This window comes from Sinohyriopsis cumingii, chromosome 15 (genome assembly GCF_028554795.1).
Source record: "Sinohyriopsis cumingii isolate HCF-2022 chromosome 15, ASM2855479v2, whole genome shotgun sequence".
Classification (NCBI taxonomy): Eukaryota; Metazoa; Mollusca; class Bivalvia; order Unionida; family Unionidae; genus Sinohyriopsis; species Sinohyriopsis cumingii.
In genome coordinates this window covers 75,288,111-75,311,255 of record NC_142975.1, presented here as the reverse complement: position 1 = coordinate 75,311,255, position 23,145 = coordinate 75,288,111, and the positions used below count along the sequence as shown (strand labels likewise).

Below are 23,145 nucleotides of genomic sequence, written 5' to 3'. Positions count from 1 at the left end.
TAGACCACATCACTCTTTGCCAGGTAAGTCTTAATGTATTACATGGACTGTAGTCCTATCCACACAACTGGATGATATTGATCATTCTACGAGTATCATCAATTCTATCCTACACAAGGGCACAGGAAGCTTCTGCCTTCCGACCTCCATTGAGGATGTGTTTCTGCCCCCTAAGCTATGTTCTCTTCCAGCTCTATCATCAACATACACCAGTGCTTCAGCATCTGTTGATCTTAACAATGAATGGATGGTTCCAGCTTAGTGACATTTGCAGTCTTTGTAGAGTTATGGACTTTCTGGCCCACCTTTATCATCAATTTGTTGGCGGTTCTACATTTACACACCCACCATATAATCATTAGGTAACCCAGCATTGACAGTGATCTTGCCGAGTTGGGGATAACATAACCACACTCTGTACGCATGGATCGGATGGCCTTTATTTGCACTTCAGATTTAGTGCACAATATTGTTAACGTAATTCGCTGTGTGACTTTTATTTTCCCAGGTTATTTTCAAAGCAACATAACATACCTTAAAACTCCATGCATAATACCTAAGGTATACATGGAGTAAATTGCAAGCTAACAACACGACCTTGGTCCTCTACCACTCTAATAAACATCCCAATGGATGAGTCCACTAAGAAGCCATCAAGAGACATGTTTCCCTCCCTCCGCAGCCACAGAGTCAATACAGGGATAGTCCTGGGATTCCAAAAAAAGGACCCAAGAGTCACTCATAGGACATGAACCTCTAAAAGCCATCCTATCATAGCTCCATCAATCAAATACCATGCGGATATTGCACCGAGGTCGTTCTGTTGTTCATTCAACACCTTTTTCTTGGCCCCAATGGCAAATGACTCTTTACATCTGGTCATTGGCTGACACACCCTCGATTGTTTTTCCATGCCCCTCCGTTCCCTCCAGGAACCCTACAACACATTTTGAATGATATCCATGAGGAAGACTTTGCCTTCACTCTGGGCTTGAATGGAACATACTTTCATGTCTCTTCACAGGCTCCAAGGATGTTCTTGAGAATTGCATACAACATCATATATCAATTCAGAGCACTACATTTGAGGTTCCTTGTTGGCCCTGGGGTCTTCCATCGTCTGATGAATCGAGTAATGATGCACACACAGACCATTTCTATGACAGCAACCTCAGGTTACCTGGACATCACCCTGCAACAACAGTAGTGAGCTCTAATCAGGCCCTTGTTACCAATCTGGACTTCTCATTAACAAGGAAAAATCCAACCTAATAGCATCTCACTGATTCAGTCACTTAGGTATGGACACCATACTTTGTCTCCCTCAGCATCAGGTGTTGAAATGACCCATGGTAGAACCTTTCTTTCAAGGAATTCTGTCTGCATGGGACTGCTTAACGGGGCTGCGGACATCATCTCTCTTGGTTGCTTTTTATTGCTTTGTTACTGTTTTTGTCTGCACGAATGGTGTCCACAAGTTTGTCCACTGAATCATCCTCTCAACATCTGCACCTATTCAAGGCACCATCAGCAGAACTTGGAGCAACCTAACTTGGCTCACAGTGGGTATGCATCTATATGTCCACCCACTCGAGATTACAGGCTGTACCAATGCAAGTACAAAAGGCAGGGGAGTCCGCCCACTGCCATCATTTCAGGACACCAGCGATACATGATTTCCCTAGGAATGACATCTACATATCATTAGTTCAGGAGAGGAGAGCCAGTGTGAAAGCCTTTCATTGGGGGCAAGAATACTCAAGAGGCCAAGGGAGTTCTCATTCTATCAGACATATCTACAGTGGTGACTTTTCTCAACAACAAGGATTATCTCTAGACTTCACTGTTGGTTCATCTCTAACAACAAGGAGGATCCCAGTCCCCAGACCCTTGTGTCAGTGGGGGGGGGACTTTTCTCAAACAACAAAGAGGAACTCAATCCTGTAATGGTGACTATTTTCAATAACAAGGATCCCAGTCGCCAGACCTTTGCATCATGGTGTGCAGCTTGTTGAAGTGGTGTTGTCATCATCAAGAATTTCAATTTCTCTTCAGTGCACTGATCGTCCCTTCGTCACGGAACATTCGACTAGTAAAGAAGGAATGGTCTCTCCATCCCTCAGTTCTCACGCAGATCAACTGTTGGATGGCCCATTGCGACAATAGGGAATGCCAAACCCCATTCTTTGTCACTCCTGTCCCAGACCCAACAGCTTGGGCAGTAAACATCCTATCGTTGGATTGGACCAATCTTAACTCATACACCAAACACCAATACCTCTGATTCCAAGTGATACAACAAACAAGGGAATCAGCCTGTGTCCTCATTTCATCGCTTTCCTATGGGAGTTGTGGATCGATGACATCATCAGTCTGGCATCAGAAACCACGTAGAAGATTTGGCCCTTCCATCATCTACTCAAACAACCAACATGGCATTTGTTCATCCCTGCCCGGAGCTCCTGGACCTGCACATCTGGATCACATCAAACAGGCTCTCAGACACAAACAATTGTCTTAACCAGCAGTGGAGAAAATCACTCAGGTGCGTCAGGCCCTCCACTCTAAAGCATATCAATCCAAATCGCACTTTGCACCCACTGGTGCACAATAAACATATCTTACTTCTCCAGTCATTGATATAGCAGATAGCTAATTTCATTCTCTGGCTCTTTGAAGAGAGAAAATTAGCTCTGAGTATGATCAAAGGCTATCGCTCAGTGATAGCAGATACCTTTTGTCATCATGGGCGTGAAGATATCGGATAAAACAAGAGCATATCCAATCTACTTGCAACTTTGAGTATACATGACCTAATGTTAACCCTCTGCCTCGAGAGGAACCTAACTTGGGTATTAACCAGGCTGAACAAGAACCCTTTTGAACCAGTTTCTTGGGCATCTTTGGTGCATCTTTCCTACAAGCCTGCTTCCTCTTGGCCTTAGTAATGATAGGCAGAATTAGTGAAATACATGCTCTGTCCTCAGACCCCAATTACCTGCAGCTTTGATAAGATCGGTCATTCTTTCTTATGATGGCATCCACTTTCATCACCAAGAACTGTCGCCCTTCCACAGGTCAACAGTCTTTTCTCATGAAACTTGTTTCATCAAGACACTTTAACTGAGGGCCACTTACAAGACCTTGTCGGATCTTTGAAGTGATAAATTAATCGAATGGAGCAGGTGCATAGAGGGAGATCACACATTTTTCTATCTCTTAAATTATGTCAAGACGATATATCAGCTCAGAATAACTCATCCTGAATGGTTCAGTGTACTTTTTTATACATTTCAGCTCATGAGATTAGGGCAGTTGCCACGAGCCTAGCATTCGAATGGAACTGTTCTCTAACCATCATCATTCAGGATGTGGGATGGAGATCAGAGCCCACATTTTCTAGCTTTTATCTCCCAAGATTTATCATCCCAAAGGACCCATATACACAGCTGAATGGGTCACATTTCCCGGACGATAGACAGCTTCTTAATATGTGGCTTCATGACTTCCTCAAGATTTGTGTAGAGAAATTTTTTTCACTTTTGAAGCTGTGCCCTGACAAATGGAGTCTCCTCCAGTTGGGCTACTTAGAAGCTGTCTCTCATACCTTAGGGAATCGGAGATTTTATCTCTGGGGTAAGAGGATGTACCCCCCTCCCAACTCTTGCTTATTCTCCTAAGGTATTATGATTGGGAAATGTATTTGAAGAAGAAACCAATTTTTTACAGTAAAATGTTTCTTCGAAAATACTTACCCAATCATAATACACGTACACCCTCCCAGCCTCCCCCCAGTTACATCCATAGCAAGCATGCCTTCAGCTCCAGTAATAACTAACATATCCTTACGCATTGCTGCCAAGTCTTAAATGTAAGGGAAGATTACTCTGCCCAACCAACAATGGGTCAGCAGACAACGTTTAGCTCCCTTGAGATCAAAGTAGTATCTTCGAGGGCTGGATTTGTGAGGTAGTGGTAGTTCTCCTAAGGTATTATAAGTAAATTTTTTTAGACATTTTTTTGTACTTGGAAGAAACAACTTTTTTGTACGTACCGACTTCTTGGTAAGAAAGTACTGACTTACAGGTGGGCAGGTATGATTGCATGTTGATTTGAAATTAGTTTTAATTAAACATGTACCCTGTGACTCATTTTATTACCCAGGTAATTATGAATGGGCAGGTACCTGTTGGCATATTTAGGTGGTATGCTATTGGCTTGAGGGACTACTCTATCATGTACCTCATTATAAGGTGGTCTTACTCTAATGTTGTATACTATTGGCTCCTATGTACAGTAATATATTGAGGGAGTGCTCAGTTATGTTCTTCATTATAATGCAGACTTGCTCTAAGGTAGTATATTATTGGCTTCTATGTACAGTAATATTGTGAGGGAATTCTCTGTCATGTACCTCATTATAAGGCAGTCTTGCTGTAAGGTGGTATACTATAATAATCCCATGAACAACATTATAATGAAGAAGTATGGTATCATGTATTTCATTATAAGGCAACATCGCTGTCAAGTGGAATACTCTTTGGCTGGACAGTGTTATAATGAAGCAGTACTATGTCATATACTTCATTATACATTGTAAGGCAGTCTCACTACCAAGTGGAATACTCTGGCTACCACAGACAACACAATAATGAGGGAATACTGTACTGGCCTTGTTGCAAATCAGTTATGTGATCAGTCTGCAAAGAGTGTACTTTCATTGTATTACTATGGATTTTTTCTTTACTTTGAGACTTGCGCTTGTGACGAATCATTTGTATCCTCACTATTGTTGCAAAATAATACTAACCTAGTGTGAAAGAGAATTAGTGAAATATTTCTAGCAACAATTTAATTTTGATTTTTTCATTGTCTTATCAAAATAATGAATATATTTGTTATTTTCTAAAAGTGTGATAATAAACATATGTGAGAGTGTGTTACCAAAACATTTTTAACTCTAGTGGTTACAGACAAGAGGATCTTATGGAATAGTCTGGTGTCTGTCTCTTAGCACGAGTTTGTTAGCGCTACGTCTCCTAAACTGCTAAACTATTTGGAGGATTGCTATGGAGAATTACACTTGCATTTATTGAATGGTCTAGTTGGGCCTAAATGAAAATGATGTCCAATATGACCACATGAGCAGTTTACAAAGTGAATGAAATAGTCCACTGTTGTACAGTGAAATACTTCCTTTGAAGACTGGTTTGTATTTTTTTAAATACGGAATGACAGACTTGTGACAACAATCTTCTTCAGTTTTTAGCGGTATTTTTATTAAACATAGCATTGGTTGTTGCATATAGCTCAACATCATAAGTGCCAACCATTGAGTTTTTGGCGTAATCTTTACACTTTTTTCCCCACTAAATTACACTTTATGCGTAAATGTATTTGGATTACACATTTTCGGTATATCCCCCATCCAGAAAAATTAATAATTTGTTTTCTCATTTTTATTAACATCCCATTAATCCCACAAACTGTATTCTAGAAAAGCCTGCTTCTGTTTAACTATGACATAAGAGTATGCTTGTCCATAGACTTGCATGCACTTTCCTAATAGTATTATGTGCTATTTATAGCAGCTGCCCTATTTAAAAAAAACAACATGCAGGTTCTACTTTAATTTCAACTTTTGACCTTGGTTTCCATTTATAGCAGCTGTTTAGCTTAGTTAGGAGAGAACAGACTGGTTTTCTTACTTGTAATCTTTGCTAGCAGATTCTTTGTTCAAATTCATATCTGGTACAGAACCAGTCTGTAGGTATTTGGTGCTAAAAGTTAAGTCAGATTTATTCTAGTCGATGTGTGTGTTAGAGCAAAAATGTGTTTCAAATAATTTCACAGATGGATTAGGAAAAGATGACAAATTGATTCAGAGATGAATACATGAATTGCACAATACAGCATTTCATTCTAGGGCAGCTTTACGCCCCATGCAGGCTGTGTGGAAAGGATTTTAATGTTGATCATGGTGGCAAAACAAAGAAACCTTGAATTACCGGTAGCTCATTTTACTAATTCCAATACTAAGGTAACTTCTTTTTTTTACAGCAGAACTAAATTGTGGACATGAATTTTATAAATGCAGAGGCATTATGTACTGTGTTCTTAATAGAACTCGGACTACCCCTAGCGGTAGAAAACTACATTGGTCCTTTGTTCAAACGGATGTTTCCTGATTCCAAAATTGCAAAAAATATGCATGTGCAAGAACAAAATCATCTGATATTGTTAGGTGATTAGCAGAAGATACTTCACTTAAAATTGCAGAAGCCATGAAAATTAGTATTGCAACAGACAGGAGTAGTGATTATGATGACAAAAGGTCGTACCCCAAAAAGTTGTGCCCAGTCTGTGTAAGAGACTTTGACAATGAAAAGGGCAAAGTCAGAGTGCTCTTCTTTAATTACCAGAATTAACAGCACTCTACCTGACAGTGTACTTCAGACGAACAGAGTTGACTTTTTTCATCTTATTTCCTAGCTAAAAGACCCAATAACCGGAAGATATAAATTTCCTCTTCTTTGCCAGGTTATGAAAGGAATATTGGTTCTTTACCATTCTAATGCTGACTGTGAGAGATTGTTCAGTATTGTTGACAAAAATAAAACTGAATTCAGATCCAGGCTCTGTAACTCAGCACTTAGTGCTCTACTGGTGTGCAAAGCATTCATAGTCTCAGCTGGTACAAAGTGTTTTGAAATGCAATATGAGTATGCTGCTTTTTAAAGCTCAAAGTGTTGTATATGAAAACTTGAAACAGTAATTGATGTTAAAAGACCAGATGGATAAAAAATCATTTTGTACATATTGCACATTGAATTTTTATCATGCTATATGTGGATTACTCTTTTTCTGCTTGGATTACTCTTTTTGTCCATTTGGATTACACTTTTTCCTTGCCAGGGGTTGGCATGTATGCAGCATGTTGGCATCAAGTGTCAAAACAGTAATGATTCAGCCCTGAAATCATTTTAATTCTGATATTCGGAGATATTTTTAGTTTCTTGAAAGATCAGACAAAAGATGTCTGTTGAAAATAAAATGTCTTATTTATCTATTTTTTTGCTGGGGGTGGGGTTGGTAGTTTTCACCAGTGCTCTACCACAGCATTCCCATCCAATTTCCTATATCTCTTACGGATACAGAGTAAGTAATTAATGCATAATAAGGTATTATGCCTATAAAACAGATTAAAATGTGACTTATAAATTGCATTATACTATTATGATATATACCATAATACTACGTGACTTTTGTGATATGTATTGTGACAAATATTTTTCAGCAATACCCAGCACTAATATATAGAGGGGTTCTCAGTAGTGGTAACACAACAAAAATTTCATTTCACCTTAAACAGCATAATTCGGTAGACTGATAAGTTGTTTGTACTCCCTCTCAGCTTATAAGGGTTTAGAAATTGCATGATACTTCCATGACATATATCATGATATGTATCGCAATATGTTCTTGCCAGCAATACCCAGAGACTAGTGGCTATAAAGAGTTTGAACATAAACAAGGAGATTAATTATAAAACGTAGCCAACAATATTGATACTCCATGAAAAAAGTGAATTCACATTATAGTACATCGTTTAATTTGTTTAATTTTGCAGCATCTGCAGCAGCAGGAAGGGCGTCAAGTATTTCTTAGAAAAGAGGGAGGCAGACCAGAAAATAAAAGCAAAAATCGATACAAGAATATATTGCCATGTGAGTATTATCCAAAGTCAGAGTAGGTTGTAGCCCATTTCTTCTCCAAATACATTTCCCAATCATAATAACATAGCAGAATTACAATTAAATTGCACATTCAGCCCTCCCAGGCTAAAATCTTTTGCTTAAAACTCTAAAGGATGGGAGGGCTGGATTAGCGAGGTAGTAGTAGTCCTCCTAAGGTGTTGTGATGGGGTAAGTATTATCAAATTTTACTAGTAAAAATGGTTTTTTGCTTTTTCCTTGGTTTTTAATAAATTATCCTGTCTTTCATGTTCTTGTCATATAAAATGGTTGAGAGAAGTAGATTTGGAGATCTGTGAAAGCAATTTTTAAGTACACTTTTATTTATGTAAACAAACAGAATTATTTCATTGATTTCCACTGATGTTATCTGTAGCCATGTGGAGAATATCATGACAACTCCTAAATGGATGGTCATATCAACATGATATTTTGACATCTTATGAAGCATAGTTGTTCCTAATGAAATTGGTCCTGATCCCGTCTCCAGTATTGCCATGGCAGCATCTTGAAAATCTTATTATTGTTACTCCTTCTAGAATTATGGTCAGTTTTCTATTTGGGTTTTCACCAAAAGACTTCCTGTGATATCTAGTTGGTCCTAATGAAAATGGTGCCAATCTGACATCCAATATGGCTGCCATGTCATCCATATCTTGTCTGTATTCCTCCAAAACAGAAAGTCTTATCAGCACAAGGTTTTCACCACAAGACTTCATATGAAGTGTAGTTAGTCCTAAATGAAAATAGTATAGATTTGACTGCCAGTCGAGAATGGCTGCCAGGGCAGCCATCTTGAACATTTTGTTATTGGTAGTCCTAAATGGTTGGTCATATATATATGAGGTATTCACCAAAATGAAAATGGTGCCAAAATTACAAAGATTATGGCCACTGCAGTGGCCATCTTTAAATTCATGTTACATCTGCTACAAGTATTGTTGATCTTATTTTATTTATCAAAAATTTCAGAGAGGGTTTCAATCCACACCAGTTAAAAAAGAACAAACAGTTGTACCTTGATTCCTGGAAATTCTTTTGGCCATTAGAGAAATAGGGACTTTTGTTATCAAATTATTATGATATTTTTACTTTTATTTGATAAGAATATTCCTGTTGGTTGTTTTGTCCTTTTATGCCCAGTCATAGTGGCTGACATTTCATAGGTCCAGATTACTTTGGTCTGGATTTGTTTTCTGCATGATAATTAATATATGCAGTGGCTGCTGGAGACTCTTAAGAGCTTTGTTAGATGCATTCTTTGTAATGGTTGGTTACCCTGTCAATACAAGGCATGCCATTTTTGTACACCATACTGCCTATAATCCAGCTACTTTTTCCTGTTGTAGCAAGTGATTATTTTAGCTCCATTGTTCATTGACTAGAAAAGCTTATGGGCTGGCTTGTTGTAAGTAGTCCATCTATCCGTTAGCATAAGCTTGTTATAGGCACTCCTACAAAGCTTCTTGGAGGAGTGCTATAAAATTATACTTATGAACTCATCCCAAGGTCACCTTAATGAGAAGTATGCTAGTCTGACATCCAGTATGGCTGTTACAGTGGTCATTTTCAAAATCTTTTTATCAGTATTACTCCAGATGGTCATATCAACATGAGATTGTTACAAAAGACTTCTTGTGATGTTTAGTTGGTCCTAAATGATAAAATGGTGCTGATCTGACATCCAGTATGGGTGCATGGTAGCCATCTTTAAAATCTTGTTATCACTACTTCTAAATGAATGGTCATATCAATAGGTAGTTTTCAGCAAAAGGTTTCTTATGATGTCTAGTTGGTCCATAATATGGTACTAACCATGTGGCCATATTAAAATTCATATTGTGAGTTCTCTTAAATAGAGGTCATATTGACATTGGTGTTGTGATATCAAGTTGATCCCAATGATGCTGATCTTGCATCTAGTATGACCACTATGTTAACTGCTTCGTCTCTTAAATGAAGGGTCACATCAGCATAGAGTTTTCACCACTTTTGATGTCTAGTTGATTTTGAATATAATGGTGCCAATCTTGCATGTAAAATATCTGTTACAGCAGCAACATATTTGTATTGCTCAAGTATATGAAAACCTTGAAGACATTTGTATCGCTCAAGAATATCCAAGCTGATTTCCACTCTTGGCATTTGTAAAGAAACATGCAATGTTAGCTTGGATTCCTAGACATTATTTATAGCCAATATTGTTTTGGTGTCTATGAGGGACTCTTATTTAAGTTAGCCAGAAAAAAAAACAAGGGAATCACATCATCACGTTTGTTTTTAGTAACTTTTTTTTAACTTAGAAAACTTCTTTTGATATTTACTGTATGAGTAAGTGCCTAGCAATTGAGTATGTGAGAATAATAATCATACACAGTTTACAATTTGCAAATATTTACCTGCACACTCAGAATTATACTTTGAACCTTTCAGGTTCATCTTTTTCTCATGTTCAACAAATGTTTACACACAGCAAATTGTTCATTGCCCTGTTTGATTATAAAGAGAAAGAAAGGTTGCTTTAGATGATTGGGATTTTATGTGGAAGCTTTAAGTTGTAGTGGCAGTGCACTTTCTATGCACCACTGAAGTTTCCAGTTTGATTCTAAGAATCAGGATATGCAAGAAAAGTATTGCAGTATTACACTTTCATGTTGATTGAGAAGATAAAGAGTCATTTTTATTTTTTTTACAGTTGATCACAGTCGAGTTGTGCTTCGGGATGGGGATCCCAATGTTGTGGGTTCAGATTACATCAACGCCAATATCATCACAGTAAGTATTTGTACAATTTACACAAAATCCTAAACGTTTGGTACTAAGCTGCAGTTTGTATCAGAACAGTGTTATTCCAGTCAGTGAACACTTTGTGTAATTCCAGTGAATGATTTAGATAGTTATTCTTCTCAAATCACATCATAAAAAACTAAGATTAATTCCACCAATGGAACTTAAAGTAGGAATTTATAATTTTTGTTTACTTCATCCATATATGAAGAGTTAAAACATAATAAGATGACTGGGATGTTTTTTAAGTTTTCTTGTAGAATTTTTCAAGGTCAAAAGGTCATGTCAACATGTTTACAAATTACCATTATCTTAACCTACAATCTACAGTCATGGACAAAATTCAGCTATCTAAACATAAAGATGTTGTTTACAAAATATAATTAGCTTAAACTTCAATATACAATCATTTAATAGCTCAAACTTCAATTTACAATCATAGATAAAAGTTAAACACACAGTCTAGATATACATAACAATTACAGTATGAATAAAGTTTGGGACAATATTACAGTATGCCTAATATTTGGGTCAGTGTTATGGTATTCCTAATGTTTGGGACAGAATTTTGGTGTGCCTAATGTTTGGGACAGTATTGTGGTATGCCTAATTATCGGGGACAGTGTTACGATATGCCTACATTTTGGGACAGCATTACAGCATGCCTAAAGTGTGTTACTGATATGCTAATATCTGTGTTTCACCTGTTAAATACTGTTCACATGCTGAGCACTGCATTCAACATAACCATTGTTCATGTATCATGTTAGTATTTTAAAATGACTTGAAAAGAGATATACATTTTAGTAGATTCTTATGTGTTTTCATTGTAACAATTTCAGAACTTAAAACATTATGTGTGCACTCATGGAAATGATCATGAATTGTAAATTGTAAACCAGTATTTATCTATTGAAATAGACAGCACTCTGCATATCATAATTTGTGCAAAGACGTAATTAAATATGAGTTTATTGCTCCAGAAGTTTCTTCACTTGAAATGTTTGATAAAGGTTCGCATTTTCAAACATACTTTTATTCTAATAAAGGCAGAAGATGATAACATAGAACCAAAGAAGTGTTACATAGCAACACAGGGCCCTCTCCTAGCAACTGTAAATGACTTCTGGAGAATGATGTGGCAGGAAAACTGCAGGGTCATTGTCATGACAACAAAAGAGGTGGAAAGGGGGAAGGTATACCTTTCTTTTTCTCCATTTTTCAAAGCACATTATTGATTTATAATGAAACAAATATTTTCAAAACTTTTTACATTATTTAGTTGCACATTGTAAAGAGATCTTCACAGTTTAGTTTCAGATCTTGGTAGGTTATCAAACTTCTTGCTTAATTGATTTCATGGTGTAAACAGAGAAAAAAAAAGAAGAAAATAAATGAAGTTAAAGGTATTAAAAACAAGAAAGTGTTATATAAAAAAACCAAAGTGAAAAGGTTTTTTTTATGAATTCAGGAAGAGATTTTTTGTTTTCATGAAATTGGCTTGTGCTAACAATTTATTCTTGGTCATTTAGCACTACTGATCATAAACCAGAAGAGCTAATGGGATGACGTGTTGTGCACCATCTGATATTGATCTGTTTGCTCAACTTTCCTTTTGTTACTGCTTCTAAACTACTTGGAGAATTGCTATTACATTTTACATTGACATTCATCCCAAGCTTAGCTGGATGAAAATCAAAATGGTGCTGCACAGATATAAAGTATGGACGCCACAGCAGCCATCTTGAAATCTTGTTATTACTACTCTTCCAGAATGCAGTGCTATATCATCATGAAATTTTCACTAGAAGTTTTATTGTGATGACTGCCTGGTCTTAAATAAAAACTGCCTTTCAAATGTTTAATATGTCTGCCAGAGCTGACTTCTTACAAATCTTAACTGCTTTTCCTCCAAGATGGAAAGTCATATTGTCATTACGTTTTCATTAGAAGGCATTTAACGATGTCGTGTTGACAATGTCAAGTTGATACTTAATGAAGATGGTGCTGATATGATATCCAATATGGCCACTATGGCATTCATGTTGAAAATATTGTTATTGTTTTGCCTTTAAATGGAAAGATATATCAACATTTTATTTTCAGAAGAAGACCAGTTATAACAGGCATGTGCAACTTCCTCCATTTCCAACTTTAATTGTACCCATATGACTTTAAAATGTTACTCGATAAAATCTGGTTGTGGGCCAGATGTGGCTTGTGGGCCGTAGGTTAAACATACTAAATTATGATACCTTGTTGATCCAGAATGAAAATTGTACTAATTTGACCTCAACTATGGTGACCATGGCACTCATGTTGAAAATCTCGTCGCTATGCCTCTACAACTGACAGTCATATTGGCATGCAGTTTTCACCAGAAGACTTCTTATAGTATCTGGTCTAAATTCCACCAGTTATTGCTGAACTTTCAGAAATCATGGGTTCTCAGAAGTAAATGCCACACAGGTTATTGTGGTAAAATTGGCAATAGCAGAATAATTAAGATTGAACATGTGTATTTTGGGCTTTCGAAATTTACAGTAGATTGAAATTTGTACAGTGACTATCTGTATCTTCATTTAAAGAATAATTACTGTAAATCACACAATTTTAGTGAGGATAAAATTTATTAAAAATGATGAATGAACTAATATTTGGAAATGTTATTAATGAGTTGATGATTGTGTTGTTTCTAAGGAATGCTGCACTTGGTGTTTTGTTACAATTTTATTAGAACATGCATCACCACCGGCAGCTATTGACTTTATCAGCTGTTCAATAATCCTTATGTATTGGAATAAATATATCACATTTCATTTGCGTTCACGCTATATGGCATGTGAACATACATCACTATATTGTACAGATAGTTGTTATGACTCTGGGTCTTAAACTAAGTGACAGAAAGAAGTGAAACCAGCAATTTTAGTAAAATCAACAAGTTATTTATTTTTCTAAGTTACAAAGTGTAAATTCCAGATAATTCTAAATGTCCTAACACAAGTCCAAAAAGTATAGAATGTTCGAATGAAGTCCAGTAGTTTTGGATAGCTTAATGTTCTACAGTGATGTAATCCAGAATGTCTCTGAATGAATTCTAAATAATCCCAAAGTAGTGTTTTTGTCCAAAAGTCAATGAGCACTTTGTAATCCAATGAATAACTGAACTAATTTCTCTAGAATTATATCTGGACAGAGCTAAAAGCTTTATCAAAAGATTAAAAACAGGAATGAATACATTGTTTGCAAAACCTTTATTTATATACAAACTGTCATCTGACATACGATGCAATGGAATGCCCAGGAATTCCTTTGATGTGCATCATTTTCAGTGAAATATTCCATCAAATTGTCAACAAGATCTCATCCAGAACATTCTTAGTTCATAAACAAGGTCAGGCTTTGAACTGAAATTTTAGTAAACATGTTTACAGTTGCTTAAATTATTTGAAAAACACTTGACGTCCAAAAAAGTAACTTGATGTGGTTATTTTTTTTGCTTGATAAATAATTGATTAATATGGTAACAATCAGTTTTGCATTCTCTCTCGTTAACCACATTGATATGTCATTACCACTGTAAAACTGAGTCATTAGGACTTGTGGGTAATGTGTTTATATCCTTAAAATGGCATAACGATAAGCAAAGGAAATTTGCAGATGAACAAATATCTTTACAGAGAAAAGATGAGATAGTATATATAATTTGTGATTTTTGTATGTGTACATCATTTTCACGAAGGAGCATGCTGTGGTGGCTCAGTTGCATAAGTGTCAAACTGGTAATGGAAAGGTCAGTAGTACAGTACCCTCCAGGGTCAGATGCTAAGGTGTTGAAAGGGTACCTAGGTGTGAGAAAAGTACTTCACTCCAATTTCATTGGTGTGATGTATAAAGAAGTGCCATTTGAAATTTGAAGAATAAAAAATCAATATTTTTTTAAAGGCACTGCTGCAACATTGTAGGGAAAATAAATGGAGGGGTATCGGTTGTACTTCTTTCCCATGTGTTTGTACACTAGATGGTTGTTCATTTAAAGTTAATTTTGACTACTAGCCATTACTATTAGTAAGAAATTAGCAACTGTAAGGCCAGAATTGTTGGTTATACTTGTTTTTCATGATAAAATTCTTGTGTCTTTATCTAGATTAAAGCTGTGCGTTACTGGCCAAGTCCTGAAGATCCCAGTGATACTGAGGAAAAGCGTATGCCAGTGTACAAAGCAACCCTTGTTGTCAGATATAAAGAACAGAAAAAAGAAAAAGACTACATTATAAGAGAGCTTGAGCTCTTTCGAGAATCAGAAGATGGCAAGGTTAGAGGCTGTTGTTTATTCTTCAAATACATTACCAAATAAAAATACCTTTGGAGATCCACTGCTAAGTCGCAAATCCAGCCCTCCCAGGCTAAAACTTTTCAGCTGCAAAGTTGAAGGTTATCTGCCCACCTAGGTGGCTGTTCAAGTTATCTCCCCTTGATACATGGATTGGTACCAAAAAACCATGAAATCTTCAGTTACTACTTCCACTTGTGCTGAGTAGCATACATTCTTCAGACAGAGAGGCCTTGCAATACACATACAAGTATTCTGGTTGTTTTGTAAATTAGAGCTGTTGGACAAGTGTTCTCTTTGAAGAGAAGTATACTCCATCTATAAAGTTTCAACTTTTCTTTATCTGACATCAGAGTTCTGTCATTTTAGTACTGTCACTTTGCCATCCTCACACACTTATGTGCCTTGGAACCAATCTGCATTGGTCACTAGCCCATCCCCTCACATTGCAACAGCTGTATTTAAATAGGTGCAGGTCTTGGGTGTGATGTAGAAAACTTGTATGATGTTGCTGTATAATTTCTGTTAAAGTAATATACGTTCTATGCTAATCTAATCTTAGTGTCCACTTTGAAGTTATATACGTGAAGCTTTACAGCTTTTACTTGTATAGGTCGTCATTGGGCATTTCCTTTAGGTAAATGTGTCTTACAATTGATTTTATAGCATCCATTTCATAGATATAAAATAGGGATGCTTCAGTACTTTTTTATGTGCATTTATTATGTTTGCTATAGAAATTCAATAATATTGCTGACAGGTTCTGCCACTCTGATAAAGCAGGATACATGTCAGGCTAAATCAGTATATATTGACTGCTTTATTTTGTCTTAAAGATTTAGACCATCAGTACGACCAAGTGTAAGCTTTGGAATCATGAGACTGACAATCACTCTACATCTGTAGCTTGCTTCAGTTGCCAATCAATGAATACATGTCAGACTTGCACACTGAAGACTAAAAGTGAGTGTACTGCATTACTGGAGATACTAAAGGGGAAGGTGCAGAAGCATACATTGTGGGATGAGGATGTCATCAGTATGCATGCTGATGTCATGACTGTAAATGACTTTTCGACAGTTATCATACTCTACATGGGTCATCAGCCACGAAGCGATCCAAGCTATCATGGTCAGCAACCAGTAATCAGTAGCCATTTACCACATGGTTTAACACTCATTTGCCTTTATTATCTGCCACTGAGAAACACTGAGATCAAAACAAACCACCTCAGTTACTTTTTCACACTTCAGAGGTATCTACCAGCAATTTGGATGAGATATCCCTTACCACACCTGATCTTTGTGAACTGAATGGCTAAATTTCTACCACAACCAGATTCTGCCATATGGCTCCGGTCACAATACATCTATACCACAGTCGATTGTTCATTGTCAGGAATCAGAAGAATGATCTACGTCCAGTTTGCCAGACCCATGTCATACAGACACTCATGGATCAGTATAACTTGCATAGTGCTACAAAGCACTCTCAGCCAAAAATACCCAGATTAGTGCCTCAGTACCCAGAGGATGTTGCTTCACTTTGTTCTCAAGGTTTGCCACTCAAAGATAGCCTTCACTTATTGACCGGCTTGGAAGTCACTGCATCTTACCACCACAGTTGATAGTACAAGCCAAGATGGATGGCCTTTATAATCTACATTGGACTGAGATCGAGTTTAAAACAAGCCCATCCGGATACTGTTTCGCTCATCACTTTTTTGAACCAGTTTTGAGGATCAAATATCTCCTGATCTGTCTCAGTAAATGTACAATGTCATTCAGAATGAAATTGCACAGTTCTGTCAAAACTGGACTCTGTCGTATGTCTCAGATCTCAGCAAATCACTACAGTTGATCTTTCCATTTATGCCAGAAAACTGAAAGGTCTTTGTTTGGTTGGCCTACTCCACACCACAAAGGCACTCTCATGGACAAGCCATAGGGGCACTACATGCACCCAGTGGTCTGTTTAGTGCCCCAGTGCACATGGATTGACTCCATTCTCATGCCTTTTTCATGCAAAAGGAATCGGGCTTTATGATGGGTGATTCTTTGACCATGGGAGGTCACCCTTTGGATGAACTCCAGTTTCATCTCGGATTGCATAGGAGGCATCACTGTCACTCCATTCATCTAGACGCAATGAAGTATGCTTACAGGCTAAATTGTCTTTGCTAGATGTCACTGACAGGAGAAGACTGCACCATGGATGTGTCAGTTTACTAAGTTTTTTTTCTTCTTCCCAACATAGCTTCATTATACTCTTCCTTCACTGTCACAGTTCCAGCATCTGTTGACATGCTATCTTATATTCTCGCTTATAAGACAAGTCCAACTGCAAACCGCACAGACCCAGATTTGTTGTTGCTTAATGTACATGCAGATGTGTGTCTGTGCAGTTTGTTAGGAATAATCAGTTGAACAAAGAACATAGACCCTTATCTGCAGGCACATTATGCTACAGCAGATCAAGATCTTTGGTTTTTGCACTTTGACTTGACTGAAAAGCAAATATGTATGTTAATCAACTAAGACCAACTGGCATTCAGCTTTTATCACTGTTGAGTCAAGTGGCTGACTTGGAGAGCATTACAGACAGATAGCAGCCATGGAAATGGGGCAGTCCTCGTCAGTAAGCATCTCAGATACCATCTTGTAAAATAGGGACTTGTTTTGTACATTACATATCCTATATAGCCTGCACCGAGGTAAGGAATTTGACTTGGTTAGGGATGATAAAATGGTCATGTTCGGTCACTACCATACACATCCATCTGAATCTGACCAAACAAGGTCAATAACAAAGATGATCCTGCCAATTATGTTGATTTATGGGCCCACTGATTTGATCAATATCCAGTATGCCATCCTGCCATCAGTGTACTGGCACTCTAAGGCTAGGTGCCACAGTGCAGTCAGCTCATTCCAAGGCCAATTGTGCAACATTATTTAGTTCATATGTTCTCTTCTTAGGGTAAACATGGCTATTATATCTAAATGCCAACCATTTAATCAAAGCTAGCTTCAGTTGTTGTAATAATCAGATTTCATTTCCTCCTGAAGAGAGTGTGCATCCCAGGAACATGCATTGAAATCATTTCAATGGGGCCTTCAGTTCTTACAAAGAACCATCTCTCAACCCGAGAATCCTTTGCCTATGGGGTTTACTCAATGTTTGAGCAGACATCATTGTCCTGGGTTGCTAATTGATGAGGCCATTACAATGAGACCATTGTCCCAGTGTCAGCCAAAACATTGCTCCTTTGAACAGATAATGCATATGAGGTCCCATCTTGGGTAACAGGACATCCTCACTTTGCTTAGGTCAGGTGGTCCCTGGCAGGTGCACTCTTCAAGTTAACAATTTGTACAGATGCAAGCACAGTGGGCTGGTTTGCATATCTAGTTCCATCATTCCAGAGGGCTAGTGGACAATGGCTCACTCACGATCAGTTTCAGCATATTAGTATCTTAGAAATGAAAGCCATACAGAAGTCATTCCATTTGTGGCAGGAGAATCTTACATGGAAAGGGCATTCTCTTTCTGTTAAAAAAACCCTCTGGTATGGTGGATTATCTTAGAAGGCAAGAGAGACTGAAGTCCCCAGACCTTTGTGTTCTTTGGGAACTAATAAGCTGAGGTCATTTATGACAAGTCCATGGACAGGTTCATCATATTTCAGGTTGCCTAAAGGCATTAACAAACTTACTTTCCCAGAAGAATCAGTGAACACATGCAGAATGTTTGCATCAGTCCTCGGTTTTCACTTGCATATGTGCCGCAGGGATTGACAACTGGCAGATCTATTAGTGATAACGGGAATTCAAAACTCATAACCTTTGTCTGACCAGCTCCATATCCAAAGGCCTGGGTAGACGAAACTCTTTCGATAAATTTGAAGATCTTGGATGCATATGCTCACCCTCCAACACACCTGTTAACGAACATGATACAGAAAGCAAAGAATCATAGTGTCGCCTCATCCTGGTGGCTCCACTCAAGGAGGAAACAATTATGGATCAGCGACCTAATCAATCATGCTTTGGAAATCCACAGGAAAATAGAGATCTTTCCTCATCTGATTAAGCAATCATGATGGCAGGCACTCCATCCCATTCCAGAGTTGATGAACCTGAACATCTAGATTATACTACAGAAACCCTCAAGACTAATCAGTTCTCTGGTTTAGTGGTGGAGAGAACCAATCAAGTGAGACAGTCTTCTTCTTTGAAAGTTTATGAGAGAAATGGAAATAGTCTGCAAAATGTTGTGAGCATGAACTCAATGCACTGCAGAAGGCACCAATACCTCAATTATCCAGCTTCCTACTGTGACTGCTTGGGAAGAAACTGTTAGAGCCTCAATCAAAGGCTTCTGTTCCATGATTTCCAATACACTCAGTCATCATGGAAGAGGATGTTGGACAGTACAAAGACCAATTCGGTCTGTTGTCAAATTGTTAATTCATATGTACAAAAGCTTTTTATTTGTGTCCAAAGTGGAATCTTTGCTGATCTGACTGTTTAGGACACTTTTTGAACCACTCTCAAATTGACTCACCTCTCGTATAACACCTACTTACTACTCGCACTAGTGGCGGTCGGCAGAATCAGTGAAATACCTGCTCTATCAGTTGACATGAACTAATTGCAGTTCTGACAAGATGGGTCAGCATTCCTCGTCACAGCACTGCCTTCATTGCAAAAACAGGCTTCCATTCATGGGGAATCTAACCTTTGTAGTGAGATCCCACTCTATTCTGGATACTTCAGCTCTGGTTCTCTACTGGTCCCAATGTGAGCTCTAATGTGGTACGTGAAAAGTAATGGGACATTGCACCAAAGATAGTAGTTCTCCTGCTTCTTCTTACCCCACAAAATGCGGACTAGGATGAGATGGCAGTGATTAGTAAAGGTGATCACTTTTAACCACTTGTTCATCCAGGATTCTGGTAGTAGTTCTCCTAAGGTATTATGACTGGAAAGTATTATGAAAGAAAAATATTTTACTAGAAAAAATTGCTTTCTGAGGTTTTTCTTTATTACATTGTGTTCATATTTGTCATATTACCATTATTTAGTATAGAAATGTATCACATAGTGATAGCTTTTAGTAGCATCATACAGCAGTTGGTAAGTAATGCAAAATCTTTATGATCATTTCAGTCTTGTTTTCTAAGATACGGAAAGTTATGAAACCCATTGAATAATGCAGTATGCCACTTCTTGAAAAGAGCTTTTATTATATAATGATATTTAACCTGTTTAGCAAATCATATATCATGAGCATTATGTAATTTTAGCTGTTTTATCTCCTTAAAGATCAGTTCTGACTTTTGTCAGTAGGGTTGCTTCAGTGTAAGAATTATTCCAATTTATATGTTAATGTTGTAATAATTTGTCCTTTTGTTATTTCCAAGATTTATTGGGTAACAAGAATCTGCATGTATGCTTTAAATAGTGGTACATTTGCTGGTATTTGTTTGAAAAAGAAGGTATTTAATGATTTTGACCAAAATTATGTATGAGTAGATTATGTTTAGAAAATATATTATAATGTTGAATAAAGATGCATCCATTATGTTCATAGGACCATATTTCCTTCTAGCTTGATTCATGATCTCTTTTCTATTCCTTTGTGATTACAAAACAAAGCATTTCAGGCTTTTGTGTGTGTGTGTGTGTCTGTGTGGGTGGATGGATGAATGGAGGGATGGATGGAGAAACCATTTAGCTTTATGGCAGTTTACTTTTTACCTCAACATGTGACTGTATATTATTTTCCTGCCATAATAACAAGTTGTCCAGGAGGTTTGATGAAAGTGTATGGTTTGCATGTAAAGTTGAATTGCAGACACGTCATTTTGTTTAAGTTATAAAATGTACTATTACAGTGCCATGTCCAGGCATGATGATATTGTACCATTGCTACAGTAGCATGCTTCATAGAATCTCTTTCTATTTTTAGGTGGAGGGACCTAGAAAGATATATCATTATCATTTTCTGAACTGGCCAGATTATGGTGTTCCTGCAGATCCTGGTTCCGTTCTTGACTTTCTCAACATTGTCAATGCACAGCAGCATGAAATTGCAAATGCTGGCCCAATTGTAGTTCACTGCAGGTCTGGTATTTTCCATCTTCTGCTCAGAACTGCCTCTATGTTGAAAAAAACAAATAAAGAGCTACTCATTCATGTCTTAAGGCAAATGGACAGGAAAAGTCTTGACTCAAGAATGCTTGATAATCTGATTCATGATGAAATCATATTTAAATGCACAGGTGACCGAAAGCAATTCCTATGGCATTCAAATGTTATTTAGTTTCAAACCTATATTAGTGGTAACCTCAATACAATGGTTACCTGCTAATAAAGGTCAGATTCTCTTGGTTCTGTAACGTTTGTTTTACACGTTCTACATGTAGTGATCACTCACTCAAGCTGGTCATTAGTCATCTAAATGATACGGTGTCTCCATTGAATATATTCATATTAAGAATTAACTCCCAGTGCCCAAATCCATCCATCTCAGAAAATCAGCAAATGTCTTTCCAATCTGTATACCATATAGAAACTAGAAATAGTACCTATGGGAAGTTACTCTTCCGAGATGCCTTTATAATTACCTCCCCTTGTCCTACCAAGGTATGTTGCATAGTTAATCTTTCACAGTGTACAGGCAACATATGTTGTGTTTTAGAATTTAATATCAGCAGTCTGTCTGCAAATTTGATTTTGTTTCACTGATTTTTCTTTGCTTTAAGCATTGTCATGATATCTTCAGTTTTTGTTTTTCATCAGTAATTTTCTCCACCATTGTTGATTAGGGCTGTTCCAGTAAAACATAGCTGAAACCCAGGGAAGGCACTTTTAATGTAGGGTACTCACCCATAGAAGCAATTTAGTATTTTCTTATCATTTTAATATGAATCTGTGAAATCAAACTACCCTGGCATATATTTTTAAACAACTGCCTTCCCTGGGTACCATGTATGTTTAAATGGAACAGTCTTTAAGTTACAAGATACCAATCATAGCATCTTTTTACAGTATGCATACATTCTATGATAATTTGTTTTCTTCATAAGAGGCAGTTTTTGTATTTCATTGGAATTTAGTATTTTACTTATTGCTCAGTTGTTAATATGGTATATTAATTAGGGATAATGAATTTGTAGTTAAGGAGTTGAGTATATCAGTTTTGGTTTTACTGCCACAACCTTATATGTATATTTGCAGTAATGAAACCAGAACAGTTGTACACATACCTATAAAATAAGACATCTATACTATTATATTTAGCAGAGTTTTAGATATTTTATGTAAACTTTACCGTAATTGCCAGTTTGTGTCGCTTTGTCACAAGAAGTGTCAAGACTTGTTATATAGATGCCACTCTTAGAAAAGGGGAAAAAAATGAAGAAAAAGTTATAATTGTAATGTGTTGGAAGTATTGTACAATGAGCATCTCAAGTCACATGCTGTTGTTTTTCAAAATACTGCATATTAATACAAATTTGTTAACCCTTTACCTCATGCAAGCGTCTTTGGACGTCTCTACTCCATTCGTATGGAAGCACCTTTTGACGCCTTTACAAGATTCACATGGAAGCGCCTTTTGATGCCTGCTGTAAACATCAGCCATTTTGATCTGGTTTTTGTAGCACCACCTTCGGGGGAAAACCTCCCTATTTGATACTACATTCATTTCTGCGAATGATAATTATGTCAGATCACGTGGTCGCTATTTATGCACTGGTCGATATCAGCTATTTAAAGTAACTGGGTCATAATCTCCACTCTCCAAAATGGCGGTCACGGATTTCATTCAGTACGTATGAAGTTTTCACGATTAGAGTCACAACCATGAAAGATTCAATAACTTGGGTAAAGGCTCTGATATTGATGTAGGCAGCAATTAGTTTTTATAAATTATCAAATTCAGATGACTTAATGATGTAGATGCACATGAAAACCTTGTAAATTTCGAGTATCGGAAAAGGCAGCTACAGTTGGTCACTGACATGACGGCGAACAAGTTCTCTCTCGATTTTAAAGCACATTAAAAATTCTTCCGTGAAAAATAATTACACAGATATAACCATCAGACTTTACTCGTAAATTTTTCCACATATAATAGATGTGTACCAAAAATGTAAAATGGTTAAAAATGCTGTTAAACGTAACATACACTACATTGCTTAACAGTTCACAGGCAGGATTTCATTCAGTACTTACGAAGTTTTCACGATTAGAATCACAA

The 23,145-nt window shown here is 37.1% G+C and overlaps 1 protein-coding gene across 4 annotated transcripts in view; it reads left to right on the top strand.

Annotated features, from left to right (window-relative positions):
* The window catches only part of LOC149782091 (tyrosine-protein phosphatase non-receptor type 11-like), a 134,350-nt gene that overhangs the window by 95,123 nt on the left and 16,082 nt on the right, over positions 1–23,145 (top strand). For all 4 annotated transcript variants that reach the window (XM_089933526.1, XM_089933525.1, XM_089933524.1 and 1 more), the window contains 5 exons: positions 7,631–7,727; positions 10,450–10,529; positions 11,591–11,737; positions 14,692–14,859; positions 20,851–21,005. In XM_089933526.1, coding sequence (XP_089789652.1) covers positions 7,631–7,727; positions 10,450–10,529; positions 11,591–11,737; positions 14,692–14,859; positions 20,851–21,005 — 647 coding nt within the window. The remainder of the gene's footprint in view (positions 1–7,630; positions 7,728–10,449; positions 10,530–11,590; positions 11,738–14,691; positions 14,860–20,850; positions 21,006–23,145) is intronic.